The sequence below is a fragment of the Oncorhynchus masou genome, chromosome 32 (assembly GCF_036934945.1).
Source record: "Oncorhynchus masou masou isolate Uvic2021 chromosome 32, UVic_Omas_1.1, whole genome shotgun sequence".
In the NCBI taxonomy this organism is placed as follows: Eukaryota; Metazoa; Chordata; class Actinopteri; order Salmoniformes; family Salmonidae; genus Oncorhynchus; species Oncorhynchus masou.
In genome coordinates, this window is record NC_088243.1 from 55,740,910 (window position 1) to 55,760,950 (window position 20,041).

Here is a 20,041-nt window from a genome sequence, read left to right on the forward strand (position 1 = left end):
AACCAGACACCTATGTATTTGTAGTTGTCCACATATTCAAGTCAGAACCGTCCAGAGTAGTGATGTTGGACGGGGGCGGGCAGGTGAAGGTAGCGATCAGTTGAAGAGCATGCATGTAGTTTTACTTGTATTTAAGAGCAATTGGAGGCCACGGAAGGAGAGTTGTATGGTATTGAAGCTCGTATGGAGGGTTGTTAACACAGTGTCCAAAGAAGGGCCAGAAGTACACAGAATGGTGTCGTCTGCGTAGAGGTGGATCAGAGACCCACCAGCAGCAAGAGTGACATCATTGATGTATACAGAGAAGAGAGTCGGTCCAAGAATTGAACCCTGTGGCACCCCCATAGAGACTGCCAGGCGCCCGGACAACAGGCCCTCCGATTTGACACACTGAACTCCATTAGAGAAGTAGTTGGTGAACCAGGCGAGGCAATCATTTGAGAAACCAAGGCTATCGAGTCTGCCGATGAGGATGTGGTGATTGACAGAGTCAAAAGCCTTGGCCAAGTCAATGAATACTGCTGCACAGTATTGTTTCTTATCGAAGGCGGTTATGACATCGTTTAGGACCTTGAGCGTGGCTGAGGTGCACCCATTACCAGCTCTGAAACCAGATTGCATAGCGTAGAAGGTATGGTGGGATTTGAAATAGTTGGTAATCTGTTTGTTGACTTGGCTTTTGAAGACCTTAGAAAGGCAGGGTAGGATAGATATAGGTCTGTAGAAGTTTGGGTCAAGAGTGTTCCCCCCCCTTTGAAGAGGGGGATGACTGCAGCTGCTTTCCAATCTTTGGGAATATCAGACGACACGAAAGAGAGGTTGAACAGGCTAGTAAATAGGGGTTGCAAAAATTTCAGCAGATAATTTTTGAAAGAAAGTGTCCAGATTGTCTAGCCTGGTTGATTTGTAGGGGTCCGGATTTTGCAGCTCTTTCAGAACATCAGCTGACTGGATTTGGGAGAAAGAGATATGGGGAAGGCTTGGGCGAGTTGCTGTGGGGGGTGCAGTGCATGGCCAGCCGTAGAAAAATGCTTGTTGAAATGTTCAATTATAGTGGATTTATCGGTGGTGACAGTTTCCTATCCTCGGTGCAGTGGGAAGCTGGGAGGTGGTGTTCTTATTCTCCATGGACTTTACAGTGTCTCAGAACTTTTTTGAGTTTTTGTTGCAGGAAGCAAATTTCTACGTGAAAAAGCTAACCTTGGCTTTTCTAACTGCCTGTGTATATTGGTTTCTAGCTTCCCTGAAAAGTTGTATATCACGGGGGCTGTTCGATGCTAATGCAGAACGCCATAGGATGTTTTTGTGTTGGTTAAGGGCATTCAGTTCTGGAGAGAACCAAGGGCTATATCTGTTCCTGGTTCTAAATTTCTTGAATGGGGCATGCTTATTTAAGATGGTGAGGAAGGCTTTTTTTAAATAACCAGGCATCCTCTACTGACGGGTTGAGATCAATATCCTTCTAGGATACCCCGGCCAGGTCGATTAGAAAGGCCTGCTTGCTGAAGTGTTTCAGGGAGCGTTTGACAGTGATGAGTGGAGGTTGTTTGACCGCTGACACATTACGGATGCAGGCAATGAGGCAGTGATCGCTGAGATCTTGGTTGAAAACAGCAGAGGTGTATCTAGAGGGCAAGTTGGTTAGGATTATATCTTTGAGGGTGCCCGTGTTTATGGCTTTGGGGTGGTACCTGGTAGGTTCATTGATAATTTGTGTGAGATTGAGGGCATCAAGCTTAGATTGTAGAATGGCTGGGGTGTTAAGCATGTTCCAGTTTAGGTCGCCGAGTAGCACGAGCTCTGAAGATAGATGGGGGGCAATCAGTTCACATATGATGTCCAGAGCACAGCTGGGGGCAGAGGGTGGTCTATAGCAGTCGGCAACGGTGGGAGACTTGTTTTTAGAGGTGGATTTTTAAAAGTAGAAGTTGAATTGTTTGGTTACAGACCTGGATAGTAGAACAGAACTTTTCAGGCTATCTTTGCAGTAGATTGCAACACCGCCCCCTTTGGCCGTTCTATCTTGTCTGAAAATGTTGTAGTTAGGGATGAACATTTCAGAATTTTTGGTGGTCTTCATAAGCCAGGATTCAGACACGGCTAGAACATGCGGGTTGGCAGAGTGAGCTAAAGCAGTGAATAAAACAAACAAACTGGGAGTAGGCTTCTAATGTTAACGTGCATGAAACCAAGGCTATTATGGTTACAGAAGTCATCAAAAGAGAGCGCCTGGGGAATAGGAGTGGAGCTATGCACTGCAGGGCCTGGATTCACCTCTACATCACCAGAGGAACAGAGGAGTAGGATAAGGGTACGGCTAAAAGCTATGAGAATTGGTCGTCTAGAATGTCTGGAACAGAGAGTAAAAGGAGGTTTCTGGGGGCGATAAAATAGCTTCAAGGTATAATGTACAGACAAAGGTATGGTAGCATGTGAATACAGTGGAGGTAAACCTAGGTATTGAGTGATGATGAGAGAGATACTGTCTCTAGAAACATAATTGAAACCAGGTGATGTCATCACATGTGTAGGTGGTGGAATTGAAAGGTTGGATAAGGTATAATGAGCAGGACTAGAGGCTCTACAGTGAAATAAGCCAATAAACACTAACCCGAACAGCAATGGACAAGGCATATTGACATTAAGGAGAGGCATGCTTAGTCAAGTGATCATAAGGGTCCAGTGAGTTGTGAGGTTGCTTGGGGTCACGGCGATTCAGACAACTAGCCGGGCCATCGGTAGCAGGCTAGCATCGGATCGAGGTCTGTTTTTAGCCACCTCTTGCGTTTCCGTCGGTAGATTAGTGGGGTTCCGTGTAGTAGAGCGGATTAATCCAATTGGCGAAATAGATATAGTTATAGTGACCCAAGAAAATTGTCCCGATGGACCTATTCAAATAGCTGCTGATAAGACAGCTAACGATTAGCGGGCCGCAAATCGGCGTTCAGGTAACGTTGCGACGGAGGGCCCAGTTGGATAACTCCCTCGGGCAGATAACGTCAATAGTCCAGTCGTGAAGGCCCGGTGGGGCTCCGCATCGGCAGTAAAACGGGTCCGGATAGGTGATTGAAGCCCAGGAGTGGCTGATGGAACTCTTCAGCTGGCTAGCTCCGGAATAATTGATGTTTGCTCCGGGATCGACGTAAGCCAATAGTCACACGGATAGCAGCGGGCTCGCTGCTAGGCTCGCTGCAAAATCCAGGTGTAAATGTCCAGAGCTTGCGGGTTGAAATCCGGGGACTTGGAGAGAAAAATAGGTCCGGTATGTTCTGGTCGGAGTCGCGTTGTACAAAAATCATCAAAACAAATGGGTTGAATACTTATTGACTCAAGACCAGTGGAGGCTTCTGAGGGCGGAACAGCTCATAATGGAAACCATGTGATTGATTGCATTTGATACCATTCCACTGATTCCGCTCCAGCCATTACCACAAGCCCATTCTCTCCAATTATGGTGCCACCAACCTCCTGTGCTCAATATATTTCAGCTTTTCATTTGTAAACATTTCTATAAACTTAATTTCACTTTGACATGGAGTATTTTGTGTAGGCCATTAACACGATCTTAATTTAATTCATTTTAAATTCAGGCTATAACACAACAAAATGTGGAAAAAGTCAAGGGGTGTGAATTATTTTGGAAGGCGCTGTATTGCCGTAGGCTATATGTAAAGACCAGATTAAATTGAGAATAGTCTGATGGATGAGACTATTAAGTGCTTGTAAAATTGTGAATGAGAGGCTGAGGAAGTGGGTTCAGCGGTTTAAGGCACTGCATCTAAGTACAAGATGCTTCACTGCAGTCTCTGGTTCGAATCTAGGCTGCATAACATCTGGCCGTGATTGGGAGTCCCATATGGCGGCGCAATTGGCCCAGCGTCGTCCGGGTTTGCCAGGGTAGGCCATCATTGTAAATAGGAATTTGTTCCTAACTGACTGCCTAGTTCAATCAAATTGTATTTGTCACATACACATGGTTAGCAGATGTTAATGCGAGTGTAGCAAAATGCTTGTGCTTCTAGTTCCGACAATGCAGTAATAACCAACGCGTAATCTAACCTAACAATTCCACAACTATTACCTTATACACACAAGTGTAAAGGGATAAAGAATATGTACATAACGATATATGAATGAGTGATGGTACAGAACGGCATAGGCAAGATGCAGTAGATGGTCTCGAGTAAAGTATATACATATGAGATGAGTAATGGAGGGTATGTAAACATTTTATTAAGTTGCATTGTTTAAAGTGGCTAGCGATATATTTTTACATCAATTTCTATTATTAAAGTGGCTGGAGTTGAGTCAGTATGTTGGCAGCAGCCACTCAATGTTAGTGGTGGCTGTTTAACAGTCTCTCGGTCCCAGCTTTGATGCACCTGTACTGACCTCGCCTTCTGGATGATAGCGGGGTGAACAGGCAGTGGCTCGGGTGGTTGTTGTCCTTGATGATATTTATGGCCTTCCTGTGACATCGGGTGGTGTAGGTGTCCTGGAGGGCAGGTAGTTTGCCCCCGGTGATGCGTTGTGCAGACCTCACTACCCTCTGGAGAGCCTTACGGTTGTGGGCGGAGCAGTTGCCATACCAGGCGGTGATACAGCCCGACAGGATGCTCTCGATTGTGCATCTGTAAAAGTATGTGAGTGCTTTTGGTGACAGGCCAAATTTCTTCAGCCTCCTGAGGTTGAAGAGGCGCTGTTGCGCCTTCTTCATAACGCTGTCTGTGTGGGTGGACCAATTCAGTTTGTCCGTGATGTGTACGCAGAGGAACTTAAAACTTACTACCCTCTCCACTACTGTCCCGTCGATGTGGATAGGGGGGTGCTCCCTCAGCTGTTTCCTGAAGTCCACAATCATCTCCTTTGTTTTGTTGACGTTGAGTTTGAGGTAATTTTCTTGACACCACACTCCCAGGGCCCTCACCTCCTCCCTGTAGGCCGTCTCGTCGTTGTTGGTAATCAAGCCTACCACTGTAGTGTCGTCCGCAAACTTGATGATTGAGTTGGAGGCGTGCATGGCCATGCAGTCGTGGGTGAACAGGGAGTACAGAAGAGGGCTCAGAACGCACCCTTATGGGGCCCCAGTGTTGAGGATCAGTGGGGTGGAGATGTTGTTACCTACCCTCACCACCTGGGGGCAGCCCGTCAGGAAGTCCAGTACCCAGTTGCACAGGGCGGGGTCGAGACCCAGGGTCTCGAGCTTAATGACGAGTTTGGAGGGTACTATGGTGTTAAATGCTGAGCTGTAGTCGATGAACAGCATTCTCACATAGGTATTCCTCTTGTCCAGATGGGTTAGGGCAGTGTGGTTGCGATTGCGTCGTCTGTGGACCTATTTGAGCGGTAAGCAAATTGGAGTGGGTCTAGGGTGTCAGGTAGGGTGGAGGTGATATGGTCCTTGACTAGCCTCTCAAAGCACTTCATGATGACGGAAGTGAGTGCCTCAGGGCGGTAGTCGTTTAACTCAGTTACCTTAGCTTTCTTGGGAACAGGGACAATGGTGGCCCTCTTGAAGCATGTGGGAACAACAGACTGGGATAAGGAATGATTGAATATGTCCATAAACACACCAGCCAGCTGGTCTGCGCATGCTCTGAGGACGTGGCTGGGGATGCCGTCTGGGCCTGCAGCCTTGCAAGGGTTAACACGTTTAAATGTTTTACTCACATCGGCTGCAGTGAAGGAGAGTCCGAAGGTTTTGGTAGCGGGCCGTGTCAGTGGCACTGTATTGTCCTCAAAGCGGGCACAAAAGTTATTTAGTCTGTCTGGGAGCAAGACATCCTGGTCCGCGACGGGGCTGGTTTTCTTTTTGTAATCCGTGATTGACTGTAGACCCTGCCACATACCTCTTGTGTCTGAGCCGTTGAATTGCGACTACTTTGTCTCTATACTGACGCTTAGCTTGTTTGATTGCCTTGCGGAGAGAATAGCTACACTGTTTGTATTTCGTCACGTTTCCGGTCACCATGCCCTGGTTAAAAGCAGTGGTTCGCACTTTCAGTTTCGCGCGAATGCTGCCATCAATCCACGGTTTCTAGTTTGGGAATGTTTTAATCGTTGCTGTGGGTACGACATTGTCAATGCACTTTCTAATGAACTCGCTCACCGAATCAGCGTATTCGTCAATGTTGTTGTTGGACGCAATGCGGAACATATCCCAATCCACGTGATCGAAGCAGTCTTGAAGCGTGGAATCAGATTGGTTGGACCAGCGTTGAACAGACCTGAGTGCGGGAGCTTCTTGTTTTAGTCTCTGTCTGTAGGCTGGAAGCAACAAAATGGAGTCATGGTCAGCTTTTCCGAAAGGAGGGCGGGGGAGGGCCTTATTTGCGTTGCGGAGGTTAGAATAACAATGATCCAAGGTTTTACCAGCCCTGGTTGTGCAATTTAGGGAGTCTTGTTTTCAGATTAGCCTTGTTAAAATCCCCAGCTACAATGAATGCAGCCTCAGGATATGTGGTTTCCAGTTTGCATAGAGTCAAATAAAGTTTGTTCAGGGCCATCGATGTGTCTGCTTGGGGGGGAATATATACGGCTGTGATTGTAATCGAAGAGAATTCCCTTGGTAGATAATGCGGTCGACATTTGGTTCAATAAAAATACATAAGGATGACTCAGAATATGCTATTTTGCTCATCTGAAATAGGCTACATTTTCTACATATCATAATGTTTCTTCAGACCTGCCTTAAATAAATAATGGATTTATTGTGATAGTGTAGGCTATATTAAATGGTTTTATTAAAATGTAAATGTTCCAAAGGTCTGCATCAGTGGCTTGTTGGATTGTAATGTGTTTGGTGTACAAGGGATTTACCATTGTTCTTTCAGAGATTATTGTATGGACTTCAATTACGGAAAGGGATTGAACGATGGAAAGTGAACTTGCCCATTTAAGTTGCCGACTACGCCAATAAGTATTTACATGTAATTGGGGATGTAACATCCATAGCATCATTTGCATGGCAGGGTATCACAACAGAACAACAGATTGGTATTCCTGTGATATCCAAGGTCTATGGAAGTGCCTTGGCTCTTACAATGTGTTTGTGTTTATAAATAGCCTACAGGTCATACTAATAATACTGCCACTTAGATTTATTAGGCTCACGTGGGCTTTTTCCAATATATTACACAAGAAAACAGACAGGTTTTATAGCATGTCATCTGTTGTGTTTTCCTTGTACTCTTCTTCTCTGCTATCCGTATGTTCCACTTTTCCTCTTTCTGTCCCCCTCCCTCCTCTGGCCCTTTCCAGTTTGCTCCCTCCCTCCCTCCCTCCCCTCCCTCTCTTACCTTACCCTCTCACTTTCTTTCTCTTTCTGTCATTTCCAGGTTGCCACTTGGTCACTGCAGACACTATGGTGAGTTTAATCAGGAGAGTTGTTGCATGGACATTGATGTGAGCTTATATCTGCAGGATTTCAATGTTTATATTTTAAGGAAGTGTTCTTTTAGCTTTTCTCCAAAGTTTCTCCTATAATTGTGGGAACGTGATAGTTGTATGTTATTGCATGATAAAAGGTCTGCTTCTTCTTGCTCTGCATTTTTATTACATTTTAGAAGTTGTTTGAATAGTTTTTGCAGTATTTAGCATGCAAATGCAATTGAGTGCAACATGTATGTGTTGAAATACAAGTTAGACATTTTATGTTTGACAGTAATGCCTGTGAGGGAATCGCTGATTCAGTGGGGAATGAAAGAGACTAAGACAGGGTGGCAGAGACTGAAGGACTAGGTGTAACAGAGCGAGGCTGCTGAGAGAATGAGAGGAGTAGAGAGAGATTGGAGGGAAACAGCTGCGACTGTTAATCTCGGGAACTGTTACAGTTCTGCCTGTTGTCTGTGTGTGAGAGAAAGTGTCTGAGGGTCTGTGCGTATCGTGTTAAATTTAGAGTGTCAAGTTTGATTTACATAGGTTACAGTGCAAGTAATGCTGAGCGAGAGGTGGGGCTGTATTTTCTACGGTGCCAATAAGTATTTATAGTTTCATTGAATGTCTTATACAGTATGTGAAACTGAAAACCTTGGCATTCTTTGACAAGATATTACTCTGAGGCAGCAAACTACTGGAGCTCTACAAGTATACGATGGTGGGAATTAAACAGAGTTTAAAAACCCTACAGGTGTCTAGGTCATTAGAAGAGAAATAAAAAAATGTAAATAAACATATCTGGTGATGGGCAAACAGTGGGAGAGAGGGGTGAAGGAGGAGTGAGGACAAAGAGAGGGTGACGAGAGTTGAAGGAGAGAACAAGTGGACCGTGTGTATTGTTCTCACATGATTGCACACCAAACAATGCCGTTGCTGTGTAGGTGATCGTTTTGCATAACAATGCATGTGGTTTGTTAGTATGTATCGCATCTAATCTGAGCGCCCACACAACCTGGTATTGAAGTAGAGAGAGCCACGGAGACTCTTACAATGCACGTTTAATGATTTAGTCAGCTAACTCGAAGATTCTAAGATATAATTTTCTGTAAAAAAAAAATGTTTTTAATATCAACTTCAAACATTGTTTTTTTCCCCTGTTCAAGGATAAAACTGATTTGATTATCTTAATACCCATATAACCAGAAGAGAGAGCTCTTAGTGTTTTCTGGTCGACATATCAATCAGTCAATGCTTTGGTAGAATAAATGTGTGTTTTAAAGTTAATAAATCCATAACTGTGTGTGTGTGTGTGTGTGTGTGTGTGTGTGTGTGTGTGTGTGTGTGTGTGTGTGTGTGTGTGTGTGTGTGTGTGTGTGTGTGTGTGTGTGTGTGTGTGTGTGTGTGTGTGTTAATGAATGGGTTTACTACATGGGTTTGATGTACACACACAGCTGCCAGTGGCATGTGTTTAACAGTATCAGTGGCACTCTGACATTCATGTTCCTCTCAGACAGTGTTTGGTAAGACACATTCATGTTTTACATCAAGGAAAAACAGTTAATGGAGGATTTGTAAATGGTTTATAAGTAGTTATTTGTAGATGGTTTATAAATCAGTAGTAAGCTATAATGGCTCATTATTCTGGCTCAGGATCACCATTTTGTCCTCTTTGTCCTCTTTTATCCCTGAACATCCATCTGTTCCCTCATTTTACAATCCCTTTGATGACCCCTTCTCTTTCGCCGTCTCCATCTCTCAACAGGTATCCTTTTAACATTTATGTTATGTCTCTCCACACATCCTGTCTCCCACAGCTCTCTCTCAGCGCTCTCCCCACCACCGTTGTCCCCAGCCTCTCCTCTCCAGGAGGATGTGCTACTGGAGGACCGAGGGTATGGTCCTCCAACCAGGAGGTGGCTCTGTTCCAGACCCTGCAAGAGGCTCTGAGGGAGATCGACCTGCCTGAAACACAGGACCTGCCACAGGGTGAGACCCGGGCTACGATCACCCGGCTGAAACGTACAGGATGACGCAGATAGAAATGTACCAGGCTAGAAAGAGACTGGACGCTGTTTATTACAATCCCTATGACATGGGAATTGTGGCCGCTCTATGACCTTACCTTTCTATCTACAACGCTCTGAATGTTTGAACCACCTGAGTTAAGCCCCCAGGCCAGGTGAACCTATCACAAACACTGGATCTTAACCTGCACAGAGTCACCCAGACCAAGTGAGTTTAGTACTATATGTTAATGGGCTACAAGGTGAACAGGTGTGTTTCCGTTTACTCTTACCTGGTCCAAAAACAACCCCTAGGCAAGACCCTAGCCCCTATTTCCTACCCATTTAGTGTTTGCAGGGGGGAAAGGGCCAGAGGACTCTGGGGGTGTAAGCAAAAAGGTTGTGGGTCCTTCAATGAGCTAAGATGACCTTCTGCCATATTTGCTGGCCCCTATATGGTTGTTTTTGGACCTAACTTTTGTATTGGCTAACATTCATTAACTACTTTCTATTACATAGTGAAGGGCTGCACTGATGCATGGGGAATGTGACCTTGCCACTAATGGCTGGTGTACTGTTTTCCTTCTCTTCTAGGTATGAGTCACTCTGAGCTGTGTGTCTGTGTTTTGGGATCCCCCCTCCCCTACCTCTCTCTGCTGTTGGAGGCAGGCCAACGGAGCCCAGGTACGCTAGCAGAACGCAGCCAGACAGGAAACACAACCGATGTGTACAAACAGGCTGTAAATCACTCCGTTATATTTATAATTTGGTACTTTATACCAACCTGTACCAGTTTGTGCTAACCTGTAGATGCCTGACAGTAATTCAATGTAAAAGCCTATTTGGCCATAGCAATAGTTAAAACATACACCCCTCCTTTCAAAGTATGTGCCAAAGTGTTTTCCAAGAGGTCTTCCAAGTGTTCCTTAGTGCCTCCCATAATGGTGTTAGCTTGAACAAGGCTTTCTTCACCATCTATGGACCTTAACTTTGCCTTGCCAGATCGCCGGGAAAAGACATGTTGGAATGGTAATCCTTTTATGGGATTCATTGGTGTCATTATAAAATAACATAATCACCCCCTACAGAGAAAAGGCAAACAGCGATGGCTCTAATTTTAGACTGATGGCCAAAAGGTTGAGGGAAAAGATCACTAGTGCAGGTTGACATTTAATGAGATTGCCACTGCCCTTCATTACTCTATTTATACATAAATAGTAATTCTCCTTCCTGCTTTGTCTCTGTTATGACCAATAACAGACTAAAACACTTTACACTTTAGTTGACAGGCTTCTATGACTTTTGACCTTTTTCTATATTTTCATGGAAAGCTGTGACCGGTCAAGAATCTCTCTTCCCTCCCTTCCCCTCTCCTCTCTCTTCCTCTCTCTCTCTTACCCCAATCCAATTTCTCTCGACCACACTTTCCCCATTACCCACTCCTTCTGTCCCTCCGTCTTTCTCTCTCTCGTTTACCCCTTTCACACACCCCACCCCCCTCGGTCTCTCTCTACCCCACCCATTTCTCTCTTCTTCTGTCTAGGAGATGCTCTCCTGTGTCTTTCTCCTTCCTGGCTCTCTCACTCCTCCCCCTCCCTCCTGGTCCACAAGGCTGTCACCTTTGACTTGGGAGGCCGCACTTTCCTCTCCAACTTCAACCCCCCTCGCAAGGTCACCTACTTCCTGTCATGTGACCCTTGGGCTGAGGAGGAAGTGACCCGGGAGACAGACTGCCCAAGCGGAGGTTCCGGCGCACTGTGCCGATTCTGGGGGATGTTCTGACCACCAGGGTTCTGCTGCAAAAGTCCAAGATCCACTGCCCCCCGACGCTGGCCTTACTGTTGCCCCCGGGACAGATGGGACTGGAGGAGGGCAGGACAGGAGGGGTGGAGGTGGTGCACCTAGAAAAGGGGGTGGAGGGAGGGATGAACTCCGTCCGAAACAAGGTGGACTCTTTCCTGGAGTCTGAGGATATGAAGGGATCTGAGAGTGTATGTCCTGTTTCTTAGAGGATATTTTAGTCAGCCTTTGTGTAACTGTACACAACTCCTCAAGCTTTCCTTTCACTTTGTGTATAGGTGGTGCTCAGGCGCAGTGGTGGGACGTTCGTGGGCGAGGCAACCTCACCCCCTGTCTACCTGTCCAGGAACAACAGGGATGAGGTCTGGGCCAAGGTAGGTTATCTCCTGCCCCAGCTCCTCCCTGGAGAGGCAGTGCTACTGGAGGCCTACTGCTCCCCACTGAAGCCTGGGCCGCGGGTAGAGGACCGCACCTGGGAACAGTACACCGGTGAGGGCTTTGAGTCTGGGACAGATGGGAGTAGTTAGAGGTTTAAGGACCTTATTTTCATGATTATTTGAATGTGATCCTCACATGACTTGTAAGGACTCTAGTACAATGTGATGTACTACGGCCATTACCACATCCTCTTGGTGTTATCATAGTGAAGTAGTAGTTGTTGTGTGTGTGTCAGACTGCAGGCCTCAGGTTCCAGACCTGTCCTTCAGACTGTGTGCCATCGTAAGTCGCTCACCTCTGGACCTGCCTCTCCTCTACAAGGTGAGCGAAAGAGAGAGAGAGAACGAGAGAGAACGAGGTAGGAGAGAGAAATGAGATGTTGACTATGTGCATCACAATTTGTATTGACCCTCAATACTGTAAACCTATAGCGTGTGTATATATGTATTTGCGTGTGTGTGTAGAGATAGATATATATGTGTGTATATATATAGATGTATGTATATGTATGTACGTGTGTATTTACAGAGCTATATATGTATATATGAATGTGTGTATATATATATATGAATGTATATAACTCTGTAAATGTCTAACTTGGGAATGTGAGACAAATTCCTGTAAAACACCATATACATTAACTGCAATGTTTGAAATCCATTACCTTTTCACTAACTTCTCTCTTCTTTCCCTCCCCCTCGCTCTCTATCCCTCTCCCTCAGTTGGTGTGTAGAGTGGGCATGTCCGACACCCCTCTCTCTCACAGCCACTCCCTCTCTCAGTCCTTGGAGACCACCCTATTAGAGTGCGGTTTCACTGACCCTACCATGGCAACTTCTCTCCATCGCTTAGCAACGGACACCGCCCTGTCCTGCCTTCGTGTTGTCATGGAAACAGAGTCAAGCATGTCCGCGGAACTGCGTGGTGGAGCGGGCGCCCAGACAGACATGATAGGTGTGTGTGTGTTGTCTAACTGCCAAAGCTTTCCCTCTAATGTAGCATGAGGCCGTCTGAGTTGATCTATGACTTGATATAGATTACTGCAGATTGATGTCGAAGCCTCTCTGAAAACATGGGTCTACTTATACCATCACAAGTCTCACTCTGTCAACACTCCTATGTCTCCCTGAGCTGCTGTCTGACCCTTCCACTCCCTCTGTCTCTCTCTTCCTCCATTCCACTCCCTCTCTCTCTCTCTACCTCCATTCCACTCCCTCTCTCTCTCTCTACCTCCATTCCTCTCCCTCTCTCTCTCTCTCTCTCTCTCTACCTCCATTCCACTTTCTCTCTCTACCTCCATTCCTCTCTCTCTCTCTACCTCCATTCCTCTCTCTCTCTCTCTCTACATCCATTCCTCTCTCTCTCTCTACCTCCATTCTCTCTCTCTCTCTACCTCCATTCTCTCTCTCTCTCTACCTCCATTCCTCTCTCTCTCTCTCTACCTCCATTTCTCTCTCTCTCTACCTCCATTCCTCTCTCTCTCTCTCTACCTCCATTCCTCTCTCTCTCTTTCTTCTCTCTCTCTCTCTCTCTCTCTCTCTCTCTACCTCCATTCCACTCCCTCTCTCTCTACCTCCATTCCACTCCCTCCATTCTACTCCCTCTCTCCTAGGCGTAGACCTCCTCTTCACCATGGATGGTTACATCATCAGCCCTGTTGTCCTTGGCCTCCACCCCTCCCTCTGTCTCCGCTCCTCCTTCCCAGAGCAAGGGATGGGACTGGAGGGATGTGACAGTGGGATAGAGGGGTGGAGTAGGGGCACCCTCCTCCTCACCCCCCTCCTCCGCTCCCAGTACTACCTGATGCAGGAGAAGACTGTGCTGGTGGTGGGAGCTGGAGGACACAGTAAGAAGTTCATTTGGGGAGCAGCCAAAAAGTACAAACTCAAGGTGAATGTCTACATGGGGAATGAACTAATGAAAGTGAATAGATTGCCGCAACAGACTTTTCCGCTATTTTAGAAGTGCATTTTACTGCATTGCAAAGTCTAATTAAGTGACACATTAATGGTTACTGGTTAGCCAGTTATGCTAATGTGCTGAACTGACCTCACCAACTCCTTCCCCTCCAATCAGATCCTGCTTGTGGACTGTGACCCCGCCCACTTCGCCTCCCAGCTGGTCAACCACTTCCTGCCCCTGCCAGACCTACCCGACCACCGCCGTGACGACCAGCACTGCTCCCGCATTTGTGATTGGCTGTTGTCCTCTGGGCTCCGCCCTGATGGCTGCGTGTGTTTCTGGGATGACTGCGTGGTGCTGACGTCTCTGGTCTGTGATAGGCTGGGGCTCAGGGGGCCTCCTCCAGAGGCCATCCGCATCGCGAAGGAGAAGAGCCGCACCCACAGGCACCTCCTGGGCTTACGGAAGTCTACTGGGACTAACCTGACCAGTGTTGAGCAACCCTCCGGTCAGGCGGATGGCCTGGTTGAGTTTAGAGAAGATGAGAGGAGAGGAAGACAGCAGAACGGTATGGTCAACGGCATGGTCAACATGGAAGGGGATAGCATGAGAGCTATGGCCGATTTTGACAGGGGGGATCTCTTCAATGAGGCAATGGGCAAACCCGACACTACCGCCCCTACCTCTTCATCCGCCTCAGCCTCCTCGTCCTTCTCACTGTCCTTCTGCACTTTCCGGCCCTCCGCTCCCCTCCTTTCTCCCTCCCCTTCTTCCTATGCTGTTCCCTGTATCCATGTGGAGAGCGCCCTGGATCTGGAGAAGGCAGCCAGTGGGGGGGAGGAGGGGCCTGGTGGGGCCAGTGTAGGGGTGGTGAGGTTCCCTGCCGTCATGAAGCTGGAGTATGGGGCCGGGGCGGTGGGCGTGAGGAAGGTGGGCTCTCTGGAGGAAAGCCTGGCACACTTTGAGAGGATCGGAGGGGACCTCCGCGAGGAGACAGACTACCCTGGCATTGGCCTGGGCTGGGGCAACGCCATGACCCTCATGGAGTACGTGGGAGGCACAGAGCACGACGTGGATGTGGTCCTGTTTGAGGGGCGACTGGAGGGCGCTTTCGTGTCCGACAATGGCCCCACCCGTGCTCCGGCTTTCACCGAGACGGCCTCCCAGATGCCCTCGGGACTGGCGCCGGACAAGCGTGCTCAGCTGATTCGCGCGGCGCACCACGCCTGCCTGGGCTGTGGCCTGCAAGACGGTGTGTTCAATGTTGAGCTGAAGATGACAGAGGTGGGCCCGAGGCTCATCGAGATCAACGCCCGCATGGGCGGCTTCTACCTGCGCGACTGGATCCAGCAGCTGTACGGCGTGGACATCCTGATGGCCGCCTTCATGGTGTCCTGTGGGGTGCGTCCGTGCCTGCCCTCGGCCACAGCGCTCCCAGCCAGAGGCCACTTTGCTGGGGTGATGGTTGTGGTGTCCCAGCACCTCCAGGCCCTGAGAAGCACAGCCAGCCCTGAGCGCCTGCGAGGGCTGCACCAGGACGGGGCGCTGTGGCTGAACGAGCTGGCTGAGGAGGATGAATTGATCTCTGGGGAGTACGAGGAGCCTTTCTGTAATGTCGGGGTGAGAGACGCCCACAACGCCGCCAACGCTCGCCAGCGCCTCCTCGCCCTCTGCCAGGGGCTAGGCCTGCACTGTCCTCCACGCTACGACCTGGGGTACTTCCTGTCCCACTTCAATTAGACAGGAAGTCAGGTGGGAGAAGCACCTGGGGTTTGTTCAGGAGGGTGCAATGTTTAGATTTTACTCACAGATCAAAATAATACAGAAATCGATTCCCTGTTCTACATGACAGAGAAGCATATGTGTTTTAGTCCTGTCTAAATCTTTGTTCTTAACATTGGACCCTTCTGAATAGAACCCATGTTTAGCACGTGTATGCTTTGTGCGGGTGGGGTTTTTGTACTAGGGCCAAGGGTTAGTTTAGTTAGCTTAAAAGGTACATCACAGCAAGAAAAAACACTAATGTTATATCAAAACATATCTCACTACCTTTTAATTTTTCTCACTTAAATTTTAGGGACCATCTCAGGAATACAAGTGTCAAAGAGGTATAATCTTCAGTGATTAGCGAGAATAGGGTATGGGTGTCTTATCTATCTACCAGGGTTCAGGAAGTGATTTAAATAAAACAATTGAAAAACGTCTACTTCTCATTTCATTGAGAAGTCATTAAAAAATAGAGGCCCTTGGTTAAATGATTGAATTGGAATGTTGGTTAACTTCTTGAAACTCCCCATCCCGGATCCGGGATCGTGACTAAAGCCTCAGGCTCATTAGCATAACGCAACATTAACGATTTCTGAAAATCGCAAATAAAATGAAAATAATGCGCCTGCTCTCAAGCTTAGCCTTTTCTTAACAACACTGTCATCTCAGATTTTCAAAATATGCTTTTGAACCATAGCAATTGACTAATTTGTGTAAGAGTGTGCTAAGCTAGCTTAGCATTTTGAGTAGCATTTAGTACGCAACATTTTCACAAAAACCAGATAACCAAATAAATAAAATAATTTACCTTTGAAGAGCTTCGGATGTTTTCAATGAGGAGACTCTCAGTTACATACCAAATGCGCAGTTTTTCCTGAAAGCGTCTGTGTGTAGGAGAAATCGCTCCATTTTGTACATCACATTTGGCTACCGAAACGAACCGAAAATTCAGTCACCTACAACGTCAAACCTTTTCCAAATTAACTCCATAATATCGACCGAAACATGGCAAACGTTGTTTGGAATCAATCCTCAAGGTGTTTTTTCACATATCTCTTCATTGATATATCGTTCGTGGAAGCCTGCATTCTTCTCTGAATTCTGTGGAAAAATACTTGCAGCTGACTTTTGCGCACCAATTTCGGCGCAGGACACCGGGCGGACACCTGGTAAATGTGGTCTCTTATGGTCAATCTTCCAATGATATGCCTACAAATACGTCACAATGCTGCAGACACCTTGGGGAAACGACAGAAAGGGCAGACTTACTCCTCTCGCATTCACAGCCATATAAGGAGACAATGGAAAACAGAGCCTCAAAAATCCTGCTCATTTCCTGGATGCCGTCTCATCTTGGTTTTGCCTGTAGCTCACGTTCTAGGGCACGCACAGAAAATATCTTTGCAGTTCTGGAAACGTCAGAGTGTTTTCTTTCCAAAGCTACCAATTATATGCATAGTCGAGCATCTTTTTGTGACAAAATATCTTGTTTAAAACGGGAACGTTTTTCATCCAAAAATGAAATTGCGCCCCTAGAGTTTCAACAGGTTAACTTCCTGAATTGACAGCATTCAATTTGAATTGAACCCAACCCTGCTATCTATTAGGTTGTGGTATCAGCAGTCTACTCTACTGGGTCGTTCCACATAATGAGTGCCTTTTGCATCCCTTAGATATTTTAAGTAGTGCACAAATATTGAATTTTAAAAGCCTGTCATATGAAATGAAGTGCCATTTAAAAGTCATTTCTGAAGATGATTATTTATTTCATGTAATTAGTGATTGATTTTAAGTAAAATACCCGGCTACCAATATTTAGCGGCGATCCAAATGCTGATGACTTACAATGCCCCTCATCACCACAAACACCTTCAATGATGGCAGACTCATACTAAAGTATGTAGGGAACGACATAGCAGCGGAATAATTTGGTGTGAGGAAAAAAAACAACCTGTCCCTGATTTTAAAGTCAACCCTGTTACCTGAACTGAACTCTCGTTCTAATTGGTGAAACTATTCATTTTTAAATATATTAAACAGATGAGCTGGTTCTATTCTTTATGGACATTTTCTGGTGTTTTGTTGTGGAAAATGTAGCTGGTTGAGCATGACATGTCCAACCCTGTTACCCATAGATTCATCTAATGTAATAGGCTTAAAAGAAACACCTGAGTGGCGTTTCTTTCTTTCTGGTCCTGATGGGAAGAAAACAAACTGTCGGGGGAGGTCTTCTTTGGACTGTTGAACCAGTCCAGTAAATGTGGAGGAGTTAGGATGTCTTGTTGCCGTGTTAACGTCAAAAAGCAGAAGTCTCCATTTCCCTTGAAAAACAGATGCATCCATTTAACCGACCCCGCAAAGGGTGCCCATAGAGCGAGACAATTTAGAATCATTTTTTTGGAATTAAAAAATTGTGAAGCTTGCATACAATTGCCCCTCCCTGTTGCACACAAGCTTCCATTCCCCCGGTCACAAGGTGATTTATGGCTGTTCCTTTAATAGGCACTTGTAATATTTTGAGATGGGGATGTTTTTCATTAAGTTGAACATGTGCTCTTTATGTGCTCATTTTTTTGCACTACTCAAAAAGAACCTAATTGGTGGAACGACCCTACTACATTACAATCCAGCCATAGACATTGATTAATAGCCTGCACACTGAACACTGAACACACAGCAGTCCAGGGTTGGAACGGGTGGGAAGGAAGGAAGAGCAGAAGAAGATGGAAGATTTTGAGGAAGGGGGTTTGAGGAGAGCAGGGCATAAGCTGGAACAGGTGAACAGGGGTGCTGATTGCGGAACCTTCTAAATCCAGGCTCAGAGGAGATGTCTGCGGGGTCGGCGCCTAAAAACGACTTGGAAAATGTGGAATTCTGGAACTCTGCCTCCCTCATTCTTAGTTCGAGGTCGTGTGAAAGTTCATGTCTAAATTAGCAAGGTTGAGGTGAAAGGTTGTTTCACCCCAAAATAAGTAACTTAAAGAGTACGGAAATTGAGATTTAATTACTCCATATACTCGCACCCATTTTTCCCCGGCTTAGCACATAAAAGCAGTGTGTTGTTTTGTTATGGAAGTCATTTGAGGCAGTTTCACCATTGCAAATGCGTTGACTCCGGAGCAAGACCTCATCTTGGCAGTTAGTGTCTGTGGTGTGGCATTTGCGGTCTGGTGTCAGGTGTACTCGGTAGGCTTGATGAAACGTAGATGCCATCCCTCAGTACCCCTCGGACAAGGGTTACAGTAGTCAAAAGGTTAAGGATTTCCTGCTTCTTCTGTTTCTGATTGTTTATGTATTTCTGAGGTAATATTTGGGAATTCTATAGTAGCAGACACTTCTGACTTTTCTTCAAAAAAAGGAGGTGTGACTGGAAAGTTAAAGAATAAAACAACCGAGCCAGATTACATCACTAAAACCAAAACAAATTTCTAAAAAATACCCAAATACAAACTTTTGTATTAACTTAATGTGTTCATGTTGTCATGTTTTGTTAATTGCTTTATTTGTTAAGTTTCAATGCATCTGATGATGAATGTGTTATTGATATGTAACATCACAGATATGAATGTAATGTTTAGATGAACACATTGTTTTACAAATATATGTGTCATAAATTATTTCACCATATGCGAGCAATGGAGAACAAGGCCTTAAAGTTAACTCAGATTTAAAGTGATTTTTCTGTTCCTTAGTTATATTGACAAACAATAAATGATGTGGAAATTACTTTTTCTTTAACAAAGTTTTGAATCAAGATCAAGTGTTTTGATTCAGCTACTGTTTCGATTCAAATGTAAATGTAAATTTCCTGTGTTATGTAAAATACAATAAACATTCAAATCAACAGACTCTTAACTTTTCTGTTTATTTTATAGATTTTTTTTAATGAAATGGATGTATTCATTAAATACATCTGAAAGCAGAGCTTCAATGCACCATACAAACCCCCCTGTAGTCTCAAACCTGTTTTCTCTCTCGCTTTCTCACTTTGTGTAGATGGGGTGATTATACATTTAAGTGAGTCAGGGTTATTTTACTAAGTGAAAGAGAGACTTGTTTTTGCTTGTCGTTTCTTTTCAATAGCCTGGCACAGGTTTGCCAAACCTGTTTTCCACGATTTCTCCCTCTTTCTCTCTCTTAGTAGTGCTTGTTTTGAGTCTTAGATGCAGTCCAGTACTGTTGCTAGTAGTGACTGTCGGAACTGGTTCAGTTACACCTCACAAATCACACCGGTGGTGAACCTTAGAACAACAAACACACAACAACAAACACAACCTGATCCATTTGTTTTGACTTTTTCTCTCACTCTTTCTCAGTTCTCCACTTCTCTACATCTTCCCCCTCTGTCTTCCTCTCTATGGCCTTCTTTTTCCCTCTTTCTCTCTCTTTGTTGTGCTTGTTTTCAGTCTTCGATGCAGTCCTGTTGCTAGTAGTGACTGTCGGAACTGCTTCCGTTCACAAATCACTTCAGTGCTGAACCTTAGATTTACATTTGTTTGAGTTTTTCTCTCACACCCCCTCCCCCTTTCTTTCTTTTCAGGAAAATAAATCTGAAGTAATTCAAGCCTTTAATGCACCCCCTCCTCCCATTCCTTCTTCTGTTGTCCTCCCTCCTATTTTCCCATCTGTCACCTCCCATGCTGTGCCCCCTTTCTATTTCCCACTTTGTTGATCTCCAAGCTGGAAAAGGGTGAATTACATTTGGTTCAATTTTTGATCCCCTCTTTCAAACTTTTCACTTTAGCTTTGTGTGT

At 45.7% G+C, this 20,041-nt stretch overlaps 1 protein-coding gene across 1 annotated transcript; it reads left to right on the plus strand.

The window, feature by feature from the left end:
- Positions 1–7,268: 7,268 nt before the first annotated feature.
- On the plus strand, positions 7,269–19,135 carry LOC135526243 (carnosine synthase 1-like). The gene is given in 10 exon segments (XM_064954427.1): positions 7,269–7,366; positions 9,192–9,363; positions 9,975–10,064; positions 10,924–11,148; positions 11,151–11,371; positions 11,459–11,669; positions 11,854–11,939; positions 12,341–12,572; positions 13,231–13,508; positions 13,695–19,135. Coding segments are annotated over 10 exon segments (3,084 nt in total). The 5' UTR covers positions 7,269–7,363; the 3' UTR covers positions 15,261–19,135.
- Positions 19,136–20,041: the final 906 nt, after the last annotated feature.